Genomic DNA, 23,589 nt, shown 5'->3' on the forward strand with positions numbered 1-23,589 from the left:
TGGGCCTCAGCAAATGCCACAGGTGGAGGACGCGAGGTGACAGAGTGTGCTCTGTGCCACCGCGGGACCGAACTAGATGGCAACGACAGGAACAGGAGGGAAGACCCTTAAACCCTCAGGGGCCACACGTCACAGTCCCAGAGGACCATGGGCAGAGAAACACAGCACAGCAAAGCTTGAGGGCCCCGAGCGGTACCGAGAGGCGGGCGCTGCCGAAGCCCCCAACATTCTGGGCGCATCGGGCGAGTGGGAAAAGCGTCTCCAAGGCCACACTGCATGATCCCATTCATTCAGCTTCGCCAAGGCGCTAAAATCACAGAGACAGAGAATGAGCAGCGGCTGCCGGGGACAGGGGACGGGGGCCGTGGACGGCAGAGGGGCAGCGGGAGGGGACCTCTGTGGTGGCGGAGCAGCTCTGCATCTGGACAGCGGCCGTGGCCCCAGGGATCCACACGCACCACGAGACAGCTGCACACGGCCACCACGCCAGGGTCACGCCCCGGACTTGAGCTGCACGCTGTCAGGATGCACGGTTCGGGGGGCCGGGCTGGGTTCGTCCAGGTCCCCACGATGGGAAGTCGGAGTAAAGGTGGGACGACTCTACCCGGGGACCCACTCCTGGCCCCGAAGGTGCCCTCCAGGAGCGCCACTGCAGCAATCCCTCAGCCTCGGGGACCCCGGGGTCCCTGGTGCAGCCCCCCAACCGGAATGAGCCTCTCTCTGCGGCGCCGGGAGTGGGTGTTCTGGTTCGGGACATGTGCTCCCCTCCCGCTGGCCCCATGGCAGGGTGTCCTCTGGGCCCACAGAGAAGGCTGCGACCGCCCGCGGGGCCGACCAGGTGAGACGCGGCCGGCTTCCTCGGCGTGCGGGCGCCGTGCTCCGGTGCGGGGGCTGCCAGTGCCCTGCTCAGCCTCCGGCGCCCAGACTGACCACGACCCTCCAGGGAGGCTCGAGTGGGGACTGGGGACAGCAGGTCTATACACAGACTAACATGAAGAAGGGAACGGGCCCCCCACTTGCCCAGGGCACAGGACCTGGTGAGTGGGGGAGGCGCCGGGGGCGGCGCGTCAGCGGAACGCCCCTCCGGGGGGCGGGAGGGCGCCTCGGCCCGGGGAGGCCGACTTTGACGAAGTCCTGTTTCCGCTACTGGCTGACCCCGGACAGGCCAGCAAGCTCTGTCGCACGGTCATCGCCAGGCAACGGTGTCACCTATCTCAGGCTGCTCTGCGGAGGCGGCGTGTGAACGGTGTCATCAGCGCTGCAGGAGCATACTAAGGGAGGCTGCCGACAGGGGCGACCGTAGGGCCGCGCCTCGGGGCGCGGAGGGACTGAGCGCTACGCGGCCCCCAGCGTTCGCCCCCCGGGCAGAGGCAGGGCACCCGCGCGGCTGGTGCTGGGCCGTTCCCAAACCGGTCGCCTGCCACGGTGTAAGCTCAGCGTCGCTCTATGGCCCGCACCCTTTCCGCACGACCCCCATGACACCCCCATTGCTGTGGAAGGTTTCGCTGCGTAACGCCAACCAAGAGCAGACAGAAATAGCACCTTCTTCAACTCGATGATCTCGTCATACATGTCTTCCTTCTCTCGGTAGACAGGGGTCCCGAGGACACGACCTGGGGGGAGACACACAGCCTCTTAAAAGACCGTCTGAAAAGGAGAGAGAATTCTGGCTGCACCCTACTCACACCCTGGAAGTTAGCAAAATGATATTTAAAAAAAAAAAGCAGAAATATTGCAATGTTTTAGCCCAATCGCAACACTGTTCCAAAAAAGAAACCAAAGATGGTGGTGACAAGGAGGGCGGAAGCAAGGGCACACGCAGGGGACGTGAGCACAGGGCGCCATGGCAGTCGCAGGGTGTGAGAAGGGGGGCCACGGAGAAGGGACGCGCTTGGGTTTTACAGCCAACGCAGCAAAGAGATAGATGAGCCACGCTCGGGGCCGACGTCCACGCTGCGCGGGGCGCGCCGGTTTCGGGTGGCACATACTTTATCAGGGCCCCTCGCCAGCAATGGCAGGGTGACGGCCCACGGGCTAAGGCACGGAGGTGCCGCCGGGCTTCTGACGAGCGGGGAACGGCAGGGAGAGCCTCGGGAAGATGCCCGAGGGCAAGGGCCAGCCGGGGAGACAGACGTGAGGGCAAACTGATGCTCTCTGTGGAGATCTGGGCTTTTCCCTACTGTTTGCAATGTTCGTTTCTAGTGTTGTTTATGCAAAACATGTAACTAAGACCAGGGAGCAGGCGCAGGTGAAGCCGGGACGACGGCCCTTCTGAGGGGGCAGAACGACCGTCAGGCTCACCGTCCTCGGGACACTCGCGGCCTCCTTCTGACGGGGCTGGTACAGGACGCCCCATCTCGCTGCTCTCTGCTTTTCCTTAGTCACGGCTTTGCCACCCTCAACGTGCCACGTGGCTGGCGGACCCCGAGATGCGACCTTTTGGTTCTCGCAGCTGTGAGTCAGGCGGGAGCACTCGCCAAGGGGAGGGCTGAGGCCGGGGCTGGGTCAGGCCTCCTGGTCCGGACGTGCCCGGGTTTAAAGGCAGGGACAAGCAAATGCGACAGCAGGCTCTGCCTCTGATAATCAGCCTCCCTGGGCCGGAGGAAGCCAAGTCAGCCAGAAGGAGGCGGCACTCGGCGCTACGCCGACAGACGTTCAACCGGTTCTCGAAAATGGGCAAAGCTCGAATTGTGGCATCGCCCATTTCCATGGTGAAAGCGAACAAAACACGTCCAGTTCCAGCCGCCACAAAATTCCGATGAGTTCAACAGCTGGCTCTCGCAAGCCACTGGGAGCTGGCTCCCACGCACCCCGGCCAGTGCGACGTCAGCGCGAGACCCAAAAAGATCAGGGGTCACACGTGCAAACCAAACCATCAGAAACCACACTCATGTGTCACGCCAAAGCCAGGGGGCTCAACGTCTTCGATGAAGACCACCGTCACCCAGACAAGTCACATTTCGAACCACCGCCCGCAGTTTCGGAAACCCCGCTCTGCAGAGTAAGGCCTCGACCGGAGCCACCACACACCTTGCTTCGAGCTTCCCAGCCACAGCTTCTGCGGCGTCAGGGACATTCTGTGACCGAGGGGCATGCTCGCTGCTGTCCTCAGAGATCTCCAGGATGCCACTTTTCTCGGCTTAGAGCAATACGGTGACTCTGAAAGCCAATACATGGTTTTAGAGTTGCAAAATACAGTGTCACCTGATCACCTGTGCTTTAGACAGACACAACCATAAAACAAAACATTCACAGGGCATAATGACCCTCGGTAAAACATCCTGATGCAAATAAAAAATAGTCATATGCATATATACTGACATTTGTTTTTTAAAATAGCATATACAGAAATAACATAATGGGAACTTTTAAATATAAATCCATAGTTCTATCAATATTACAAAATTTAACTTTCCATTCAATTTTTTCAGATACATGTATATTTTGTACAGTTTCAGTCATAGCAGATACACAATTTCGTATCCTTTATACTTAACACTGTAAATATTTTTTCATGTTGCTACAGAGTGATAAATGTTTAGAACTTAATATGTAAAATATTTCGAAGAGATGAGAAAAAATTATAGCTTTGCAGGGCATTTCTGAGTTTGTCATCAGAACAAGGGACATGTTTTAAAAATATTTTTAAATCTGGGCTTTCACCTCTTTAATTATGTGAAATATGACAAACTTATGCAAAAGGACATTATTTATAAAACACGTTTAAATTTCTTAAATAGCAAAAAGAAGTATATCTGTAGAAGGTCTTAATAATCTAAGTCTGATAATATTTATTTTTTTAAATTTCTAAGTTATTTCCGTGGCTTTAAGTTACGGAAAATTTCCCGTGACGATTTAGAACGAAAGAACAAAGACTGGGCAGACCCCGCCCCGACGCGTCACCCACCCAGGACCTCCTCCGGCTGTCCTGAGACCTCGCTCAGGTACGGAAGCGAAGCGAATGAGTGACACCGCCCTCTGAAGTGGACGGGGCTTGTTCAGGAGCAGCGGGAACCCCTCAGGAGGGCCGGAGGGAGGGAGCGGGCGCGAAGCACGTGGGTGGCTGGCCCGCCGCCCCGCCCGCCCCAGCGCGGTGGAGACTGGAGCCCCCAGGACGCCCGGAGACTCACGGCCACATGGAACCCGATGGGGCATGTAAGAAAACTCTTGCTAAGTGAACGGGACAGACGTGGCCCCTGCTTTTATGCACGGAAATCCAGGCAGAGCCACACGTCACGATGAACGTGACGGATGAACGTGACGGGGGATCTGTGCCGAGACGGCCACTGAGAGAGGGTGAGTGAGGGTGAAGGAGGCAGCAGGGCACTCGGGGAGGGGACACAGCATGTCTGGGCTGAGAACCAGCAGGGGACGAGGGGGGACGAGGGACGAGGGGCCGCACGCCTCGAGTTTCCTGTTTCGGGGCTATGGCCATTCTCGGTTACGTAAAACACATTCTGACATTTACAGAAATCAAGACAAAAGTAAGCTGGTTATTACTACTTCGACGCTTGAAATGCTTGACCTTTCAGTAAGAATAAAGAAAGATGCTCAGAATTCACCTTGGGCATCTTCTAGCCCAGGGCACTTAAGCGGGACGGTTCCAAACGAGGTTTAAGCACAAACGCTGCGCTTGTTCTTCACGCCAATTCTCAGCTCTCGGGCAAGATCTGAGGAAGGGCGTCAGAAACCCAGGCGCCGGATTTCTCCGTGACGTTCGCATGTGTTTGTGGCGTAAAACATGCTGTCCTTTCTTTGCAGCTTATTTTCCTAGTTACGTTTTTCTCAGACTAATGCAAATGTTGTTTTGTGTTCTCTGACCGTGTCATATATGACATAATACGTTAAAAATAGACATGCACGTAAACGCATGCACACACACGCGTACATGATAAAGTCGGGCACGGCCACAGGTTTTGGGGTAGCGGGAGGGGGCCAGCCTGGCATCTGCAGTGTGTCACGAAGACATTCGTAGACGCAGGATGCGCAGGACCCCCATGCACTGCACCAGCCAGGATGGCAGAGACAGGGGGAGGCCGGGCGGCCACTGGCTATGGACTGGGAGCGTGTGCCCCCCAAACTCCATGGGGAAGCCTCACCCCCAGGAGGTGGGCCTTTGGGGGTGCTCCCTCATGAGAGTGGAGCCTTACGATGGGATTAGCGCCCAGAGAGCCGTCCTGTCATCCAGAGGGGCCCCGCTGGGACCCAGCCATGCTGGCCTGGCCTTGGGCTTCCAACCTCCAGGGCAGGAGAAGTGAGGTCACTGTTCAGAAGCCCAGCGCCACCCGCTGGCCCCGCCTAAGCTGAGTAAGACCCATCCTGCAACGTCCCCCCTGACAGACAGTGCTGGCTGGACAGGAGCCCTGCTGGCCACATGGGTATGCGGCGACCCCGACCGGAGAGGACCGCTGACCGAGCACCTGGCAGTGCCCGGCCTGCAGCCTCGGGGAGTAAGTCCTGAGGCTGGAAGTGGCTCGTCACTGGGCACGGCCCCGGGAGCCAGGCTCGAGCGGGTAGGGCCGACGGGGCGGGGGAGGCGAGAAGCGCCGTGTCTGTGGGGCTCCGTGGGACAGCGACGGCTCGGCCTGGCCCTCAGCTGGGCCCCCACCACCGGGGTGGCCAGGACGACTGGGGAGAGCGACTCCAGGAGCGGGTGCTCCCGAGACCCCAGCAGAAAACGGAGCCGGGGCAGCAGTGCCGTGTCTCAGTGATCCCGAGTGTTCCAAGAACATAACATCTGGGTCCTTTTCCCAGGACACCAGGGAAGGGCGGCCTCTCGAGACCATCCTCTGACCGACACCGGAAGTCCGACGCACAGGGGCCTGGTCATACTTACTTGGTGACGTGGGGGGAGGTTTGTGGAAACTTTTCTTTTTTGTTTTCTGAAAGAGAGAAGGCACGGGTTAGGCATGTTGCGCAGCCCGTCACGAGCACCCGGGTGCTCCCGGGGCGGGGGCGAGGGCGTCCCCGGGGAGGGCACTGGCCAGCGGACACAGCCTAGCCTGAGCAGAGGAAGAAGCGCACGAGGACTGAGAGGCACCCCAGGCCGAGCCGGTCCCCGGGGCAGCGGGCCAGGACACCCCTCACAGGCACGAGGACGGGGGACCTGACAGTCAGACACATGATCAGACCAGCACCCGGAGCGCCGGGTTGTGACTGTCCCCGCTGGCAGTGTCCTCTGTCATCCTCACCACGGGCACGGTCGGCGGGCGTCATTTTCCACCCAGCACAGCCTTCTGAACACACCCAGGGCGGCCGAGTGGGGACACAGTTAGCCTTGGGCCCCTGGGCCCGCCAGGCCCTGCAGCCCACTCTCCCTCTGGCCAGTGCCCAGCACCCTGGGGACTGGCCAGGACACTGCGAAGCTCCAGGGCCACAGCCGCCAAGGGTCGCCTTTCTCCCACATGGCCGCTTCTGGGCCCTTCCTCCACCCCTTACAAGTCAGATTGGGGGGGCTGGGTGGGCAGGGCCCAAACCAGATGCAGGATAGGAACTCGTCATCTGCCTCAAGTGTACTCCGCTCAGGACCAACTTCGGGATAAAAGCTTTAATATTATACTCAACAGTGACTTGAATCCAACTAAAGACCTTCTCAAATGACGGGTAGCACCCAGAATCGGTTCCCGCTTTCAGAACAGCGTTACAGGGGAACAGCCCACCGCACACCTGGGAGCGACGCGCGTTAAGCAGAAGGTGAGCCGCAGCAGGACGAGCTGCTGCCCCCCGATCACACTCACCGTCTCAGTGTCAGAGTCGAAGGTGATCGCAGACAGACTGTCATCTCCCTGCAGGAAGAGATGCACATGCTGAGCTGCGAGGCAGCTGCTCGGCTCCCAGACCGCGCGGGCTGCTGGGGCGGAGAGCCGAAACTCCGAGACTCCGACTGGAGTGGTCTCCCGACGCGGAAAGCAGGCTGCTCGGTGGCATCAGAGGGACAGGTGGGGACACAGAACACGGAACTCTGCCTCCTACGGCAGCCCCACGACTGCCGACCTAGCAGTGCCATTTCCAGAATCGCTGGGTGCTTTCGATCAAGAAACAGTTCTATATAAAAGTATTTCATTTTCCACATTTTAAACATGTTCTTATTCATCTTCACATCAAAGCACATGGAACCTGTGACTGAATCCTGGTAAGAACAAGTCAAGTCGTTTAAAAAACACATTCATTAATGCCTGCCTTATTTGGGTTGATGAAAGTTCCTGCCTTCTTATGCCATGATCGCTCTGGCCCAGCGAGTAAAAACCTGTCCTGTCCAGTGCCAGCACCAGGCTGCACGGGGGGCCCGACCGCCAACTATGGAACTGCGAGAGCAGCCTCCGAGCCACATGCACATGCACACACGATGGTAAAGGGGAAAAATCTGACCGGCCAAGGAGCTTAAAGACAATCTTTGACCAACAAGTGGCTTCTGATGACCCAAGGGTGAGCCCTAGGTAGTTAGGCTGAAAGATTTAAGCCCGTTTGCAGGTATTGGCTCTGAAGTCCCTGGTGGGCACCTGCTCCACTTCACCCTGTGGCTCTGCACGGTGGTCGGCAGAGCCTGCCACACCCACAACACAGTGAGCGAGTCCCCGGGCGCGGTGAGTGCTCTGTCAAGTTCACGAGCAAGCCCAGAGGCCACTCAGTGTTGGGGGTTTGGGGGGCCTGGACAGACTGCACAGTGCCTGCTCTCGAGAGCGTCTCGCGTGGAAGAACAGATCCCAGCTCACCAGAGAAGCCCAGTCAGCTTGGGTCAAGGGCTGAGTCCCCCGAGTGCCCGAGAGCTCGGCGCCAGTCGCTTCCCCGGAGTTCTGAAGACGAGGCGCACAGCCTACCCTGCTTTTGTGCCCTGGTGTGTGCAAGGGGCTCGACGGACGCTGTGTGTGTGGGAACATTTGTAATGGCGCAGAGCGAGAACCGAAGAGCAAAAGCAGAGAAATGGATAAATGAAATGGGGTATCCACAGGTGAGAGTTTTTCAAATCATGTTGGAAAATGCGTGGATATGGAAAAAAGTAACAAATTAAATGGCAAAGACTAGAAAACAACATGAATATGACCCCCATTTTTTAAAGTATATGGAAAAAAGCTGCATTGGGAAAAAATTGGAAGAAACACACCAAACATTAATGGTTCCCTGCAAGCGGTTAGGTCACAGGTGATGAATGTCCCAAACGCTTTCTCATGGGCAGGAGTTCTATTCATAATCACAACATAAGAGGAAGGAGCAGGAACAGAGGCCAGCGGGGACACACAGGCGGGCCTTCCAGATGGGGCAGGACGTGATGGGACAAGCAGGAAACCCTGCTGTCCCCAGGGGCCAGCAGCACTGAGCCTCCTCCATGAGCCGGGCTGAGCACTGCCAAAGTGAGCAAGGTTCCCTCTGCCCGGAACCCTCCACAGGCTCCCCACTGCGCCCTAAAGAAAAGTCACACTCCCTGGGCGGTGGGCGAGGCTCTCCCTGGCCAGGCCCACGCCCCTCCCCAGGACAGACCCCAGCACGCTCTTTCCACCCCTGGAACACACAGCTGTTCCCTGCCTCAGGGCCTTTGCACTGGCTGGTCCCCCTGCTCGCAGATCGTTACCAGGTCGCCTCCTTTCTGTCAGCGACACCCAGGGCCCCAGTGACCTCTCCGGAGCAACGGCTCCTGGCACCCGGTCTGAAGCAGCCTTCTCAACCCGTCTCTGTCACATGGGCCTCGTTTATTTTCTGCCAAGTGCTTTTCGCTTTCTGACACGTCTCCGGGATCTGTTTATTGCCTTGCTCGCCCTCCGCCCCCACTGGGATGCAGCTAATTCACACAGACATCTCCAGCAACACTTGATAAAGCGCTGCGGTCCCCTTGTCTGGGCCCGAGGGCATCAGCCTGGGCGGCACCTCCTCTGGGAAGCCTTCCCTGACCAGTGCTAGGCGGCGCCCGGTTCCCGGAGCCTGGGGCTACCTCCCGCACACCCGGGATGCTCGGGCCGGTCGCCCGGTCCGTTGCCCGCGGCCTCGACTCGGGGACAGCCCCGGCCGCGGAGGCACGGGTCGGGCGGGCACTTACACAGCGAGCTCCGGCGCCTGGCGGGCCGCGATCGCGGGCGCCGCACACACCTGGCCTCGCAGGCGTCGAGGCGAGCGCGCAGCCTCCGGGAAGGCTTCCTGGGAGCAGCGGCCTGTGCAAGGGCGGGCGGGCCCTAGGGGCGGCGACGCCGGGCCGCCCGCACGCGGGCGGGGGCTGGAGGGCCGCTGTTATGCGGTAACAATAATGGCAGCTGTCACCGGCGGCCGCCGGCCGTGCGCCGCCTTCGTCCGGCCCGCTCCGCGGCCGGCCGACCCGGCGGGCTGAGGGGAGCGAGCGGCCGGCCCGCCCGCGCGCGCGCTTACCGTCTCCGAGGCCGGATCCCCGCTCCCCAGCGACATGGCGGCGGCGCTGCCCGGCCGCCCCTCGGCGTTGCGGACGCCGCTGTCCGGCTCTGGGGCTCCGCAGACCGCCCCGCTGCCCGCAGCCTCCGGGCCCGCCCGCGCGCCCGCCGCGACCCCGCTGCCATGGCAACCGCGCCGGCCCGCGAGCCCCGGATGTGGCGCCCGCGCGCCGGGCCGCCACTGCGCATGCTCCGCGGGCCCGCGGGCCGACCAGCCGCGTTCCCGGAGGTGCGGGGCAGGGATTCTCCGCGCTCGACAGTTCCAGGGGTGCGTCCCCGCGCATCTCCTATGGGCTCCTCCAGAAGACTGAGCCCCGCCCCAGAGCGGGACACTAATAAGTATTTATTCGATAACATCGAAAGGGACAGAGGCTTGTGTAGTGTCATAGGCTGCTGGCTCTCAACGCCTAGTATTCAGAAAATTCTCCCTGACTTCTAGGCTCTAGGGTTCAGGACAATAAAAAGTAATAGTTTATACTGCGCTCGCTCTGTGCAATTAGGAAAACCTTTAGGGGCGCTGGGCTCCAAAGTACATCTAAGTTATTAGCCAGTATGACTTGCTCTTTCTCTTCTTACTGACCTCCACCGGCATCTACTCTGTCCCTTCTCCCTTCCTTTTTCCAGCCACCTGACACTTATTCTCTACAAAAACACCATGTCTAGACTGTAAGCTTTCTGGGACAAGAACCTCGTTTTATTGACTGCTCCATCTCCATCACTTAGGGCAGCCTGGAACACAGCACGTGCTCAATCAATAGGCATTTGAGGTCCAGTGAGCCATATAACTTCTCTGTGCCTCTGTTTCATCAGCTACGAAGTGGTGAAAAAGGTGGGTGTGAGGGTTGGATGAGTCAGCATCTGCGTAGAACAGTTGCCATTTCCAGAGTGAGTGTGATGTGACGGTGTCATTGTTATGCAGTGGTAAAGGAGAGAATGAGCCTTCACACCAGGGTAGTGTGGCACAGTAGAAGGAATGCCTGGTAGGTTACTCGAGGTCTAGCCCTGGCATCACCATCTACAACGGGTCATGGCCTCGTTCCGTTCTCAGTCTCCTCACCTGTATGACAAAGGGGAGGGGGGGAGCCACGGGGTGGTTTCAAGGCTATCTTCCCCAGGAGCAGGCGAGACTGAGCTGGTGAGGGGTCGGGAGCCTAGGATTTATAGTCTTGCCATGAACTCCTTATCTGCAAAATGGAGACAGTTTCAGGGCTTCTGTTGGCAGCAGAAATAAAACTCAGCACAGTGCCTGGCACATGGTAATACCTCAAAAAATGAAGCTACCAGGTAACACTTTGTGGCTAGCCCAATTACTTGAATAGTATTTAAAATAGTAAAATTTAATTTGTTCTGAAATTATCCACTTTACTCATTGGCACTTCTCTGCTCTGTGAAGCCCTGTCACCTGAGTGATCTCGGGCAGAGGCTGCACCCCAAGTTCTGGTTCCTTATTTAGACCTTCTCTGATGCATCCTAACAGAAAAGAAACCTCACTCTCTCCTCCGGCCTCTCCCAGAGTTATTTACAAAAGGCAAATCTTGCCAGGCCACTCACCTGCTCAACGACTTCTATTTGCTTCCTGGGGGCATAGTCCACATGGCAGACGAGGGTGTGCCTCTTGCTCCTCTCCCACGCCTGGGGTCTGCAAACTCCCTGACTTTTCTGCTTCTCTTGTTTTGCTTACTTTTTCTCACTCAATTATAGAGACAATACATATCTACAACCTTTTACCTGCCGTTCTGAATTCTAAAATCTTCAGAAAACCTTTCATAATTTGTTGGAAAAACCTGTTTTGACCTCAATTCGTTTGTTGACAAAAATCTGAGTGGAGGTTGTTTACAGTGTTTGTTACACTTGGAGTATATATATCAGTGTGTTTTTCTGCAGAACTATTAATGCATTTGATTATGGGATGATACTTCATACCCTGCTGGGATCGCAATCTCATGCACCATCTGTATGTACCATAGAACTTTTCTAAAATCTGAACAAGTTTTAAGTTCTGAACCATTTGTCCCCAAAAAGTCTCTGGTAAGAAATGATGACTCTTATAATACAGTATTCAGATCTAGAGTAGGACTGCCTGGGTCCAAATCCAAGCTGTGCCAAACACTGGCTGTGAGATCTGAAGAGTGAGACTCTCTGTGACTGTTTCCTCAGCTGACGGAAGGGAAAAAGTACCCACTCTCCTAGAGTTGCGGCAGAATCCTCTGAGTTTATACTAAGTGAAGCGCTTAGCACGGTGCTATCCTAGATATTCGCCCCTCACGACTACAGAACCAGGCGTATATTTGCATCTCCATTTCATACTGAGGAGGCACAGTTCAGAGACGGTAACAGCGCACTTCAAACCTTTTCACCAACGTGGTTCTGCAGGGTGGGAAGGGTGAGGATCAGGAAAGGTGGTTGTCTGAAGTGGTTCCCCACCTAAATTAATGTTTTGAAAGTTCTCTTTTTATTTTAATGCCCATAGAAATTCTGCTTACTGATTTTGGCCTTGTTTTCATCCAGTGCCTTGAGACTCTGGCACACAGCCGAGGGCCTCAGAGGACCCAGTTTTGAGACCAAATGACCACGGACTTTGCCTCAATCGTGACAACGCCCCTTTCCGGCACGTGCTTCCCAGACAGGAGGTCGGGTAGCTGGAGAGGCCACGCCCCTTCCGAGAAGTGGCCACACCCCTTCCTCAGGAAGCCCCGCCTTCTGGGCGCAAAGCCCGCCGGACGCCCAGGCACGTACCACTGAGCGTCTCGGGGGGCGGCCCTCGGTCGGGACTTCCGGTTTGTCCCCAGCACCTCTCGGACTGAGCTCGTTCCCCCAAGTCTGGCCCTCTGGGCTCCCAGGGTTCTCTCCAGGGGAGCTTTCGCGGTTCCCCATGCTAGCTGTTCCCGGGCTCGCCCCCTCCAGACCTGGACGGTGGCGTGGTCCGGGGCGGGGCCTGCGGCGGCGGGGGCGGAGCCGCGGCGGCGGACGGGCGCGGACCTGGTGAGGCGCGAGCCGCGGCGGGGTCGCGTTCTCTGTGGCGGGCGGGGCGGGATCGGGGCCCGTGGTGAGGGCAGGGGAGCCGCCCGGCACCGGCGTGCGCGGCCTGGGCTGGATCCCAGCGCCACCGCGGCCGCGGGCCCGCGCTCCTCGTGGACGGGTCCACAGGCCTAAGAGTGACCCCAAACTGCAGGGAGGGCTCCATCCCCGGGGCCCTGCCTCGCCCGGGGGGGCCCTGACCCCGGCAGAATCAGTGGCACCCAGCTCGCGCCTCAGCGCTCCCGGACCACGGGCTGTTTATGGTTATTCCACCTGGCGTGCATGTTAATACGCCGGCACGAGGGCCCCCGCCCCTCCCAGGCGGGACACACCTGTGCACGCCCGGCCCGGAGTCGGGGGTTGGGCGCGGCAGTGTGGACGGAGCGCCTTCCTTCGGTGCACGCTACTGGCGGGAAGGGTGTCGGGATGCAGACGCACTGACTCTGGGAGGGACAGACACACTTCCAGCCCGGACCAAGACTTGCTTGCCCTGTGTTCGTGGCCGCGCCAGAACGCACACACACTCTGACTCTGGCCTTCCCGCGGCCTAGGCGAGCGTCGCGCTCTTCCCCTCCCACCAGAGCCCAAGGGTGGCAGCTTCGAGCCCCTCAGTTAGGCCTTGTGGTTCACACTGTGCTTCCAGCCCTGCCGCCTCGGTCACCTCCGCCCCACCCAGGCTGAGGCTTTGCACCCCTCCCTGCAGCGAGCTGATAGCCGCCTGGCCTGGGACGAATCCCTGGTTTCGCCATGGACCCAGAGTGCTCCCAGCTCCTCCCGGCTCTCTGTGCTGTTCTGGTGGACCCCAGGCAGCCTGTGGCAGATGACACCTGCTTGGAGAAGCTGCTAGACTGGTTTAAAACGGTAACCGAAGCAGGTAAGGGTGAGGTTGCTGCTGTTGACTTCTCCAGAGGGTGCACAGGGCTTCCCTGGCCGGAGAAGGGACGTCCATCTGCTAGAGTCCCCCTGGGTAACCGGGAACACCTCAAGCTGAAACCCAGGGAGTAATCAGGAGAGTGAGAGATGGAATTCTGTGGTCTTAGCTGATTCCGGCCAGGACCCAGGCTGCATGCTAGCAGGCTGCGTGGGGTGTGGACACACTTATTTTTTTTATTCTCAAGACATTTTGTTTGTTTGTTTCTTTGTTAAGAAATCAATTTTGTTTTCTCTCTGATTATGAAAGTAATACATATTCTTTAAATAAAAAACAACACGGAGTAAAGAGGAAAATTAAACCACCATCATTTTTGTTTCCTTCTAGCCTTTTTTCCTAACACCTCATAAAGCGGTATTGTTTTTATGAAAACAAGGTCGCACCATAATACAATGTGGAGTCTCACCTTTTCTCTTACCATTGTAGTGGGCGGTTTCCACATGGACATGGCGATTTTACCGACTTCGTCATATGCCGTGTTATCTAGTCATCCCACTCTCATTCGATGATGTTTCTAATGTTTCATTATTATAAATAATGGCACAATGGCTTCCTTCGTGCATAAATCTTCTCATGTAAACATAGTCTCCTGGCTGATGATTGCTTTAGGATGGTTATGCTGTTCTTTTTTGAGTTGAATATCTAGTTCTTATTTTCTAATACATGTGTCTAAGGGTACACATTTTTCTGAAAATATTTAGCTGCACCCTGCAAGTTTTACTATGTTTTTCATTGTGATTTTTTTCTTTATCCACAAACTGTTTTAAAGGGTATCTTTTAGGTTCAAAATGTAGGGGTTTTTTTAGTCTTTATTATTGATTTCTAATTTATTTTACTGACCTTAGAAAATGTATATCAGTTCTTTTGCGCCTGTCGAGGTTTGATGGAGGCACATTGCACAGGCAGTTTTTGCAAATGTTCTATAGATTTTGCTCTACGATACAGTTTTTTGGTATTTGTATACTCCTCAGACTGGGGCCTTGTTTGTAGTGAAATTTTTAAAAATTATTCTTGAACAGCTTTATCGAGATATAATGTACATACCGTGCAGTTGACTCACTTAAAGTATACGACTAAATGGCTTTTAGTAAATTTAAGGGATTGTACAGCCATCTCCACAATCTAATTTTGCAACATTGTATCTCCCAGAAAGAAAGGATTAGCAGCTCATCTTCCGGCTTTCTTCTAGCTACAGGGTTCCCGTGCTTGTTCCTTAGTTCAAGTTTATATTCAAACCTATTAAGCTTTTGATAATTTGTCTTAGTGTTTCTGAAAGGTATATAAGAATCTTACACTGGAATTTTTGATTCAAGAATTTCTCTCTGGAATTCTTTTTTCTTTTCCTGTATGGACTTTGAAATTGGGGAAGGTATTTGCAGGCTTAGAACGTTAAATCTTTGGGGAATTGTCTCTTTGAACAATGACTTCCTTCCGAAAGCACCGATGATTCTTTTTGCTTTGAAGTCAGTTCTGTCCGATTTTACTCTTGCCATACCAGCTTTTTTAAAATCAGAATTTGCCTCCTGTCCCTCTTCAGCCCTTCACTCTGGGCCGTCTGTGGCTTCACACACCCCCTTCACAGAAATGGTCTGCTGCCCGCCTCAGCTCTTAACTTAACCAGAGCAGCTCGGTTAACGGTTTAGTCTGTTTCATCTGTTGCGTTTACTGTGATATTTGAATCCATTTGCACCACGTTCTTTTGTATTTTTTAAGTTTCCCGCGTCTTGCTCCTTTTTCCTCCTTTTTCTGCCCTCTGCTGATAAAGCTTTCGGGGTTTTTAAGCTCTGTCTTCTGGCTTCGAAGTTATTCCATTTGCGGTCTTCAGTGGTTAGTTACCTTTACAGGCAAACCGGGGAAAGGGTCCCGAAGAGAGCGGCGTGTCCGCCCTCTGCTCTCGCTCCGGCCCTCGGGCCCTCGCGCGGCAGCGTCTGGTGTCTCGTGTCTGTCCTGAAGCTCTCCCAGGGTTGTCGCCAACGTGTCACGTCGGTGCCTTTTGGGATTTGCCCACGTGTCTGTTGGCGGCCTTGCTTCTCGCTGCCTTTCTTCGCTCTGCTCCTTCCGGAACCGCAGTCTGCAGTAGATCTCCGGCGAGGACCCTCGTGGGCTCCCCGGCCTCTGCCCAGGCTGCGTGATTACACGTGAGGATGGCACCCCATGGTGCCCCGAGCGGCAGGGGTTTCACGGCCGGGCTGGGCAAGGACGCCTGTGCCATAGGACTTCCTTGTATCGGGTACTCTCAGTTTAAGACAAAAGAATCCATTTGAGAGGAAGAAATGGTCTTCTGCTTGAATTTGCATTTCTGTTTCATAATCAGCAAGATAGAACATCTTTTGAGGTTTGCTGGCCATTCGTATTTCCTGTCCACGTCCCTTACCTGCTGTTGATGTGTTGGCTTTCTAGGTCTCTGCATTAAACTAACGTTATAACTTATTTGTTGCAATTGTTGTGAATAATTCCTCCCCGTGAGACTGTTAAGTGTAACAACTTGAGAGAAAGGAGTCTGGGAGCGGCGGAAGAGTGGTCCTTTAGGGGGACGTGTAGCCCTGTGCCCCTGGTGACGTGCGCCCTGGCTGGGCCCGTGTCCAGGGTCCAGTGTCCTGCTGTTGCAGGAGAATCCGTGCCTGGTGGAGCTGCTGTCCCGCGTGCTGGGGTCCCAGGACCTGAGTTCCGGAGTCATCTCATTCTCACTCCGCCTCGCAGGGATATTTGCGGCCCAGGAAAGCTGCTTCCAGTACCTTCAGGTGAGCCTGGGTCCTCCCACCTGAGTGGGCTGCTGAGAGGTGCGCGGCATTCTCCTGCAGGTGCATGAAGCAGTGGCCGCTGCCACGACCCCTGTCCCCGTGTCTTGTACCGAAAGGGTTTTATTCCTGAGTGGAATCCCCTTCGAAAAACACCAGGAGCGACGTCGGGGCGGAGGGTGCTCTCTCCGGACGAGGCAGAGCTGGGCTCGACTCTGCGCCGACACCACCCGCCGGCGGCCGTGCTCCGGGCCTCAGCTGCTTCCCAGCACAGAGGCGAGGGGCGTGCCGGTCACCGGCGCCCTGAGGGGGAGCTGAGACAGCAGGTCTAGCACTTAGTCCTGTCGAGTGATAGCCAACTAATGAAAACTTCTGCTTAGCAACGAGGCTCAGGGCTTGGAGAGCCCCTCAGAGCTGTGCACGTTGTAGCTTCGTGCACCCCTGACGGCCACAGCTGGGTCTGCTGGGTGACGCCCGACGCGAGCCTGTCCGGCCCTGCCAGCCGTGGCGATGGCACCCCTCGGCACCTCTCAGAGCCTCACCAGGTCACATAGAGGCACATCTACTTTCTACGAGCCCCGGAAAGGCTGTGCCGTATTGGTGGCCTGGCGAGGACAGTATGGGTGCCCCTCAGTCCAGCCACTGCAGACTTGAGGAGCCCGGCCCGGCCCGCTGTGTCCCACACGCCAAGTCGAAGCCCAGGGGTGGCCAAGAATCTTTCGTGTGTGGCAGGAAATCATGCCATGACCATCCGTGAGCGGAGGGGCCTGGGCGGGGAGTTAGCTCCGTGAGGATGCTGGGCTCACGCCAGTCGGAAAGCGTTTGAATGGGGGGGGGGGCACCCGGACGTGGACGCCTGGAGTCGAGTGGTGCCCTGGCAGGCCCCACACTCCAAGCCCGGGAGCTCAGTGGGTTGTGGAGACCTGAGGGGTCCTCGAGCACAGAACGCCATGTCAGCGGCCTCCAGAGACAAAGCTGGCAGTGCCGCCTGGCAGCGAGAGTTTCAGAGGTAAAGCGACAGGGTTGATCAACCTTCCTTTAACACCCGGCGCATCTCCCGAAGGCCCCTGCTTGGAGGCAGTGGGCAGTGCCGTGGCTGCCACTGGCCGGCACTGGTGGCCACCTGCTGTCTCCTGGGGCACAGCTGTCCCCGGCTGTGTTGGCAGCATTTGTGACAGTTCTGCGAAGGGCCTAGGCAGCTGCCTCTGAGCTGCCCGTCCAGGTCCCCACGTCCTTCTCCTCTTCCCAGCAGGGGGAGCTGCTGTCTGGGCTCTTCGGGGAGCTGGGCCCGCGGGGCGGAGCAGCCTGGACAGCGCCCGCGGTCCGCAGCGGCTGGACCCAGGGCCTGCGCTCCCTGGCGCGGCACCCCAGCGCCCTGGACGTCCTGGCTGACCATGGTGAGTGCCTGTCTACCACTGCGCGGCTGCAGGCTGCTCCTGCACCTTGCCGGGCCGTCTTCCCTGCAAGTGGCCGTGGTGTCATGGGCGGCTGTGAGGAACACGTGGGGTGGCTGGGGGTCAGTGTCCTTTGGCCTGTAGCTGAGGCCCAGCAGCGGGTGGCTTTGGCAGTGACTGGGAGAGGCCAAGACTTATGTGGGTAAAGCCCTAGGAGGTGGTGCTGGTCACCCGGCCTCCATCGCCGGCTCCTCGGCTCCCTTGCGGGGGCAGTGGTCAGGCCCTGGCCCCGAGGTTTGGAGTCCACTGGCTGAGGCCGCCCAGCAGGGTAGCCCCCTTGAAGCCCCCTGCTGAACCCTGTTTTCTCCACCCCGCCCCCCAGGCACCTTGGACACCATCTTCTCCCTGCAGGAAGATCCCAGCCTATTCGTGGCCTCGGCGGCCGGGCAGCTGCTGGCGCACACCCTGGGCCTGTCCATGCAAGGCCATGCCCAGGAACACCCCGGTCTGCAGGCCTGCGACTGGCCAGCGTGTGCCCAGAGGATCATGGGCCACGTGGAAGAGGCCCTGTGCTCCCCTGCCACCCCACGGGTGGCACGGGCCCTGAACGCCCTGACCAGCACGTTCGGGCATGGCCACAGCCCTTGGACACAGGTCCTCTGGGTGCGGCTGAGTCCCCTCGTGGCCCGTCTGCTCGAGAAAGACCCCATCCCCGCCGCACACTCGCTGGTGGACCTCCTCCTCAGTGTGGCCCGGTCAGGCCCCCCGGGGTGCAGCGGGGGTGGGGCAGGGGTGGGGGCGCCGCCTCACCTCGGGAAGCCTTGGGGCGGTGTCTCATCAGCTCCCCGAGAGCACAGCTCGAGGACAGGGGACAGCAGAGGGACTTGAACCCCGCGCGCCTGGGGAGGACCTGTCCCGCTGGACACGCCCAGCCCCAGGGCCGACAGTCCCGCTGGGCCCGCGCGCCTCCGGGGGCGGGAGAGGGGTGACTTTCTGGGCCCCTCTCTGCAGGTCTCCTGTGCTGAGCTCCGACCATGGCCTGTGGGAGATGCTGGCGCGGGCTCTGAGCCGCCTGAGCCCCACGCAAGCCGGGCCTCTGGCTTTGGGGATCCTGAAGCTGCAGGACCGGTGAGAGTTGGGGTTCATCGAGTGCAGATGCAGGGACTTCGGGGAGCTGGGAAGCCAGAGGACGGTCGGAGGCTGCTGTCTGGCGCATGCCAGGTCGCGTGCAGCCGGGCCAGGCCCAGGTCGCTGCCAAGGCCCTGGTGGAGGCTGTGGCTTTCGCAGTCTCTAGGAACAGAAAAACTTTCCATCAAAAGCTTTATAGGCTCCGCAGAGATAAAGCCGACTCGGAGCTTCTCTGCCTGGCTGGGCTGGGCTTGTACCCAGGACCCGCTCACCCTGCTGCCCTCGCTGTAGCGGCCTCAGCTCGTGGACCCTGGACCTACACCATGTGCCCGCCCCGGGGCCGTGGGCGGTCGGGGGCCTGGCGGGCAGGGCTGCTGGACAGGCTCCTGGAGGGCGAGGGCCCTGCGCCTGGTCTGGCAGCGTGTGTGCAGGACGGAGAGGCCGGCAGGACGAGGACGGCATGCCAGGGTTCCGGGCGGATGAGGACCAGTCGTGCCCAGGCCAGGGGTGGACGTGGCCTCAGGACCCACTGCCCAGAGGAGGAGCCCGGCTCTGGACTCCGGGGCCTCTGGGTGTTCAGGGAGAGGGCACGGGCCGGGGCGGGTGGAGGGCTGGGCAGCAGGCCTGGCGGGAGAGCTCTGTGCTTGCCTGGCCTCCCACCCCAGCCCGGCCCCAGCACATGGGCAGGGTCACCTTCCAGGACGTAGGAAGGGCCATCTCGACCACCCAGAGATGGCACACTGGGAACACTCTGGAGCTGGGACTTCTCCGTGGCCCTCGGCAGGCGCTGCCCACAGGGGTGGGTGTGGCCGGGCCGCCCAGCGCTGCCCCTGGGGTCTGGGGAGGTGCTTCCTAACGGTGCCCGCAGAGACCCACGCCAGTGGTCTGGCGGCCTGTCACGGTGCCTGCAGGGAAGCCGTTTCTCGGGGACGTCCAGATGCCCAGCGCCAGGCTTCCCAGGGCCATCGGGAGGGTGCCAGCTTGCTTGAGGGTCAGGGCAGCACTCACCATGTCCTCTGTCCTCAGCCCACAGGCGCTGAGCACCCAGGCCTTTGCTGTCCTCCTCCAGCCCCTGGTCTGTGTCCTGAAAGCCACCACCCAGGCCCCCGGGCCCCCAGGTGTGCCTCCGGGGAAGGGCGTACGGGCACGGGAGGACGGGACCCTGGGGTCGGGGCAGGCTGACGGGCAGCAGGTGGACGTGGGCCGCTGTCCCAGCCGTAGTCGCGGCTCTGTCTTCACGTTCTGCCATAGTTACCAGGCAGGGTCACCCGCAGTGGGCATCATGGTGGCCGTGGGGTGGTGGCCTTCTCTCCTGACTGCAGGGTGCTAATCACCGAGGGCCTGGCACTCACCCCCCTGGACCGGCCTGGGTTCCGGGACAGGCGAGTGGCCTTCCTCCGCTGTGCCTCTTCGGCCGCACGATGGGTCAAGGATCAGAGAAGGGGACCCGGGCGTTTGTGGCTGGTGCCCGTGTCGAGCATAGAGCTGAGCCCCTTGACCGAATGGCTCTGGGGACAGCTGGGCTTGACCGTTCGAGATTCCTGAAGACAGGTTCAGACCCTAGTTCTGGCCAGCTGGACGCCACCCTGAGCAAGCCACCTGCTCAGAACTTCCTGTCCTAGTCTCTGACATGGGGCAGTGGCCGAGGGGTTGGTGACGAGCCCCGAGGCCTGAGATGACAATGCTGAAACACCCCCTAACCGGGAGCGATTTCTGGTTCGCCCTGCAGGCTTGCCGGATGGGACCGCGAGTGCCTCGGTGACGGTGGAGGCCCTCCTGTCCTCCAGGCCGGCCTGCGTGGCTCTCCTGTGCCAGACCCTGGCGCACCTGGAGCTTCTGCAGCCCATGGTAGGTGCGGCGCCGGCCTGCGCCCGCGGGGCCCCCGGCCGGGCCTGTGCTGAGTAACCCTTCTCCCTGCAGCCCCAGCGCCCCGCGCCCTGGCCCCAGGCGCTTCTGCTCGGGGCCGCGGTGACCGTCCTGCAGTTGTGCAGCGGCTCGGCAGCCCCCGCCTCCGACGTGGGGGGCCGCCTCTGCGTGCTGCTGGCGGGTTGTGTCCGCGTCCAGCGAGCAGCCCTCGACTTCCTGGGGACGCTGTCTCAGGGGACAGGTGAGTGACGGTGCCGTGTCTCGCACAGCCCGGCTTCTGGGCAGCCGCGCAAGCCCCTCGAGCCTCGCTGCTCGGGGACGGCCGGGGCTGGGAGCCGGCCGACGGTCTCTGTGCCCTGCTCTGCCTGGGCTGACCCACCGCTCCTGTGCACCCACGTCTGTCTCAGGCCCACAAGAGTTGGTGACGCAGGTGTTTGCTGTCCTCCTGGCGTACCTCGAGAGCCCCGACTCCAGCCCCACGGTACCAGCACGGGGTGCAGGGGAGGAGGCGGAGGGGCAGAGGAGGGGGCACCCTGCAGGCCTTCAGCGGGGCCAGGGTCGTTTCACAGTTTCGAGGGGCAGGTGACCACGTGGGGTGTTGCCTGTGGCCGGGCATTGGTGAAAACCAGTGCTCGGGGCACTCTGGACCAGCTTCTCACAGGAATTCCCCACAGGGCACGTGAGCTGGAGCCAGGTGGCCCTGTGCTTGGGGTCCGAACCCGTAGCAACGTGTCCTGCAAATGTACCCACACCCCTGGCCCCGTGGTTGAGTCGGGCCCTGGTGGGTGCAGAGTTAGCGCCACACACCCTGAGCTGGTCATGGGGAGAGCTGGACGCAAGGCCTGCTGGTCCCTGGGGCTTTGAGGGACAGGCGCTCTGGGCAGCTCCCTGTGTTGGGGGCAGAAGTCCCGCCCCCCCCCCAGAAGCAGAGGCTCCTGACGAGGGCGGCCTCCTCGCCCCCCGGCTGGGAGGCCCGTGCTGCAGCTGCTCGACACTTCTGCCTTGTAGAAACGAAGCCCAGCGTGCTGTTCCCCTGCACCCTGTCCCCACCCGCACGCCAGGGCAGGGAAGGGATACACCGGGTGGGCGGGGTCGGGGGGGCCGGCTCGACCCTGCAGCCCCGCTCTGCCCACCCAGGTGCTGAAGAAGGCCTTCCAGGCCACACTCAGGTGGCTCCTGAGCTTGCCCAAGGCTCCTGGCTGCTGTGACCTGGACCCCGACCTGCAGCTCTTCCTCAGAGGTAACCTGGGCTCTCCCTGGGGTAACCTAGGGGGTCACGGGGTGGAGGCAACCGGGCCCCAGGAAGGTGGCTGTGTGACCCAGCCACGGTGACACCCACCCCCCCCCCCCCCCGGCCCTCCCAGAGCTGCTGGCCGTGCTGCAGAAGCGTCTCTGCAGCCCCTGCTGGGAGGTGAGGGACTCGGGCCTCGAGTTTCTGACACAGGCCACCAGACACTGGGGAGGTGAGTGTCGTGCGTGTGGGGGTGTGCCCGGGGTCTGGTCCCCTAGGCTGCCTTCGGGAAGTTGGGGAGGACGTGGCTCAAGCCGGGATCACAGCTGCCATGGCCGCTCGGACCCCCAGGACAGGCTGGCTTCCGACACGTGCTCCTGGCTTCCGAGGTGCCCGCGCTCGCTGAGCAGCTCCTGCGTGACCCTGAGCGCTACGTCCGCGCCAGCGCCGTGACCGCCCTGGGGCAGCTCTCCGGCCACGGGCTGCACGCCGCCGCCGCCGGCCCCGGGCTCCCAGGAGGCCAGCAGGTGGGCAGCTGTCGATCCTCAGGTGTGGGTGGTCCCGGGCCAGGGCTGCTGGCCCCGTCCCCAAATCTTCTGCTGGGTCTCCTGACACCTGTGTCTCCGAAGGCGTCACCCTCGTTTGACTGGTGGGCACAGCGGGCCGGAGGACGTGCTGCCTGGAGGGGGCAGCGCAGACCAGCCCTCACCCGGCGTGCCCCACCGCGCCCGCCTCACACGCAGCCCCGCCCCCACCCTCTTCTCGTCCTCCAGAGGAGCCCAGTCCAGGACCTTCTGCACGTCCTCGCCGCAGACTCGGAGGGCTTCCCCCGGAGGGCCGTCATGCAGGTCTTCACCGAGTGGCTGAGGGACGGCCATGCCGAAGTGGCTGAGGACACGGAGCGGTTTGTGGCCCGGGTGCTCCAGGTGGCGAGCCGGGACCTGGACTGGGAGGTCCGGGCTCAGGCCCTCGAGCTGGCGCTGGTGTTCCTGGCGCAGACGCTGAGCCAGCCCGGCTCCCACTGTCCCTACGCTGTGGCCCCGCCCGAGGCGGCCCCGCCCGGCTGGCTGGCACAGGCCCTGCAGGCCCTCGGCCGCGTGCGGCTCTTTGAGTTTGCCTTTCGAGCCTTGTTTGACTGTGACCGACCTGTGGCCCAGAAGTCCTGTGAGCTCCTTCTCTTCCTGAGGGCCAAGGCTGGTCCCTGCGACAGTCTGCAGGAGGCGGGGAGCAGTCCTGATGTGGCCTCCGTGGAGGCCGCCCTGCAGAGGTGGCGGGTGGGCGAGCAGGACCCGCCTCTGGGGGACCTGGAGCCCGAGGCTGCGATGGCCGTGCTGAGGTCCTTGGACCTGGACGGCCTCCGCGGCACACTGGCCGAGAGCAGTGACCACGTGGAGAAGAGCCCTCAGTCGCTCCTGCAGGACGTGCTGGCCTCCGTGGGCATCCTGGGGGAGAACGAGGCCGACTGCTACTGAGGTGGCCCAGCAGGGACCTCCTGGGCCTCCTGCCTCTGCACCTTGTCCCTTCCTCAGGTCCCTGGGGCTCCAGCGCGGCCTGGCTGCACAAGGGATCCTCAGGGAAGCCGGGACCAGGTGACACCAGCAAGGTCAGAGTCACACGTTTTGACGTGTTATTAAAGTGGCTTATTTTCTACTAAGAATAAATGGGTTTGGTGGTGTTGCTGAGCCTGCGCCGTGTCCTAAGACTGCCCAGGAGTGGGCCCAGGCCTGGTGGGCGCACAGAGAAGTGACCGAGGAGGGGTCCTCCTGTAAGATGGCCACGTGCTTCCTGGGCATGACAGGTTCTCCGCCTGGACCCCACTGTGCCCCAGGGGTGACTGAGTCAGAAAGCAACCAGCCCGGACTGGAGGCTGTCCAGCCCCATGCCCAGGCCTGTC

The 23,589-nt window shown here is 59.9% G+C and overlaps 2 protein-coding genes across 4 annotated transcripts in view; one reads left to right on the top strand and one right to left on the bottom strand.

Annotated features, from left to right (window-relative positions):
* Positions 1–9,498, bottom strand: part of IQCE (IQ motif containing E) — a 30,716-nt gene extending 21,218 nt beyond the window's left edge. The window contains 5 exon segments of the mRNA XM_036224639.1: positions 1,543–1,613; positions 3,031–3,159; positions 5,837–5,882; positions 6,738–6,785; positions 9,352–9,498. Of these exon segments, the coding sequence (XP_036080532.1) occupies positions 1,543–1,613; positions 3,031–3,159; positions 5,837–5,882; positions 6,738–6,785; positions 9,352–9,387 (330 nt within the window). The 5' untranslated portion in view covers positions 9,388–9,498.
* Positions 9,499–12,124: 2,626 nt separating this feature from the next.
* Positions 12,125–23,356, top strand: BRAT1 (BRCA1 associated ATM activator 1). Of its 3 annotated transcripts, XM_016166105.2 has the most exons (14): positions 12,125–12,371; positions 13,111–13,281; positions 15,925–16,079; positions 17,326–17,473; positions 17,853–18,225; positions 18,482–18,598; positions 19,625–19,716; positions 20,328–20,446; positions 20,519–20,705; positions 20,872–20,945; positions 21,602–21,704; positions 21,829–21,927; positions 22,047–22,222; positions 22,469–23,356. In XM_016166105.2, the coding sequence occupies exons 2-14, from the start codon at positions 13,155–13,157 to the stop codon at positions 23,165–23,167; spliced, it is 2,469 nt and encodes an 822-aa protein (XP_016021591.2). In that variant the 5' UTR covers positions 12,125–12,371; positions 13,111–13,154; the 3' UTR covers positions 23,168–23,356. The 3 variants fall into 3 exon arrangements, with proteins under 3 accessions (XP_016021591.2, XP_016021590.2, XP_016021592.2); XM_016166104.2 differs by lacking the exon at positions 12,125–12,371 and having other exon boundaries at positions 12,423–13,281; XM_016166106.2 differs by lacking the exon at positions 12,125–12,371 and having other exon boundaries at positions 12,423–13,281; positions 17,329–17,473.
* The last annotated feature ends 233 nt before the right edge of the window (positions 23,357–23,589 follow it).

Source organism: Rousettus aegyptiacus, unplaced genomic scaffold (genome assembly GCF_014176215.1).
Source record: "Rousettus aegyptiacus isolate mRouAeg1 unplaced genomic scaffold, mRouAeg1.p scaffold_m13_p_7, whole genome shotgun sequence".
Classification (NCBI taxonomy): domain Eukaryota; kingdom Metazoa; phylum Chordata; class Mammalia; order Chiroptera; family Pteropodidae; genus Rousettus; species Rousettus aegyptiacus.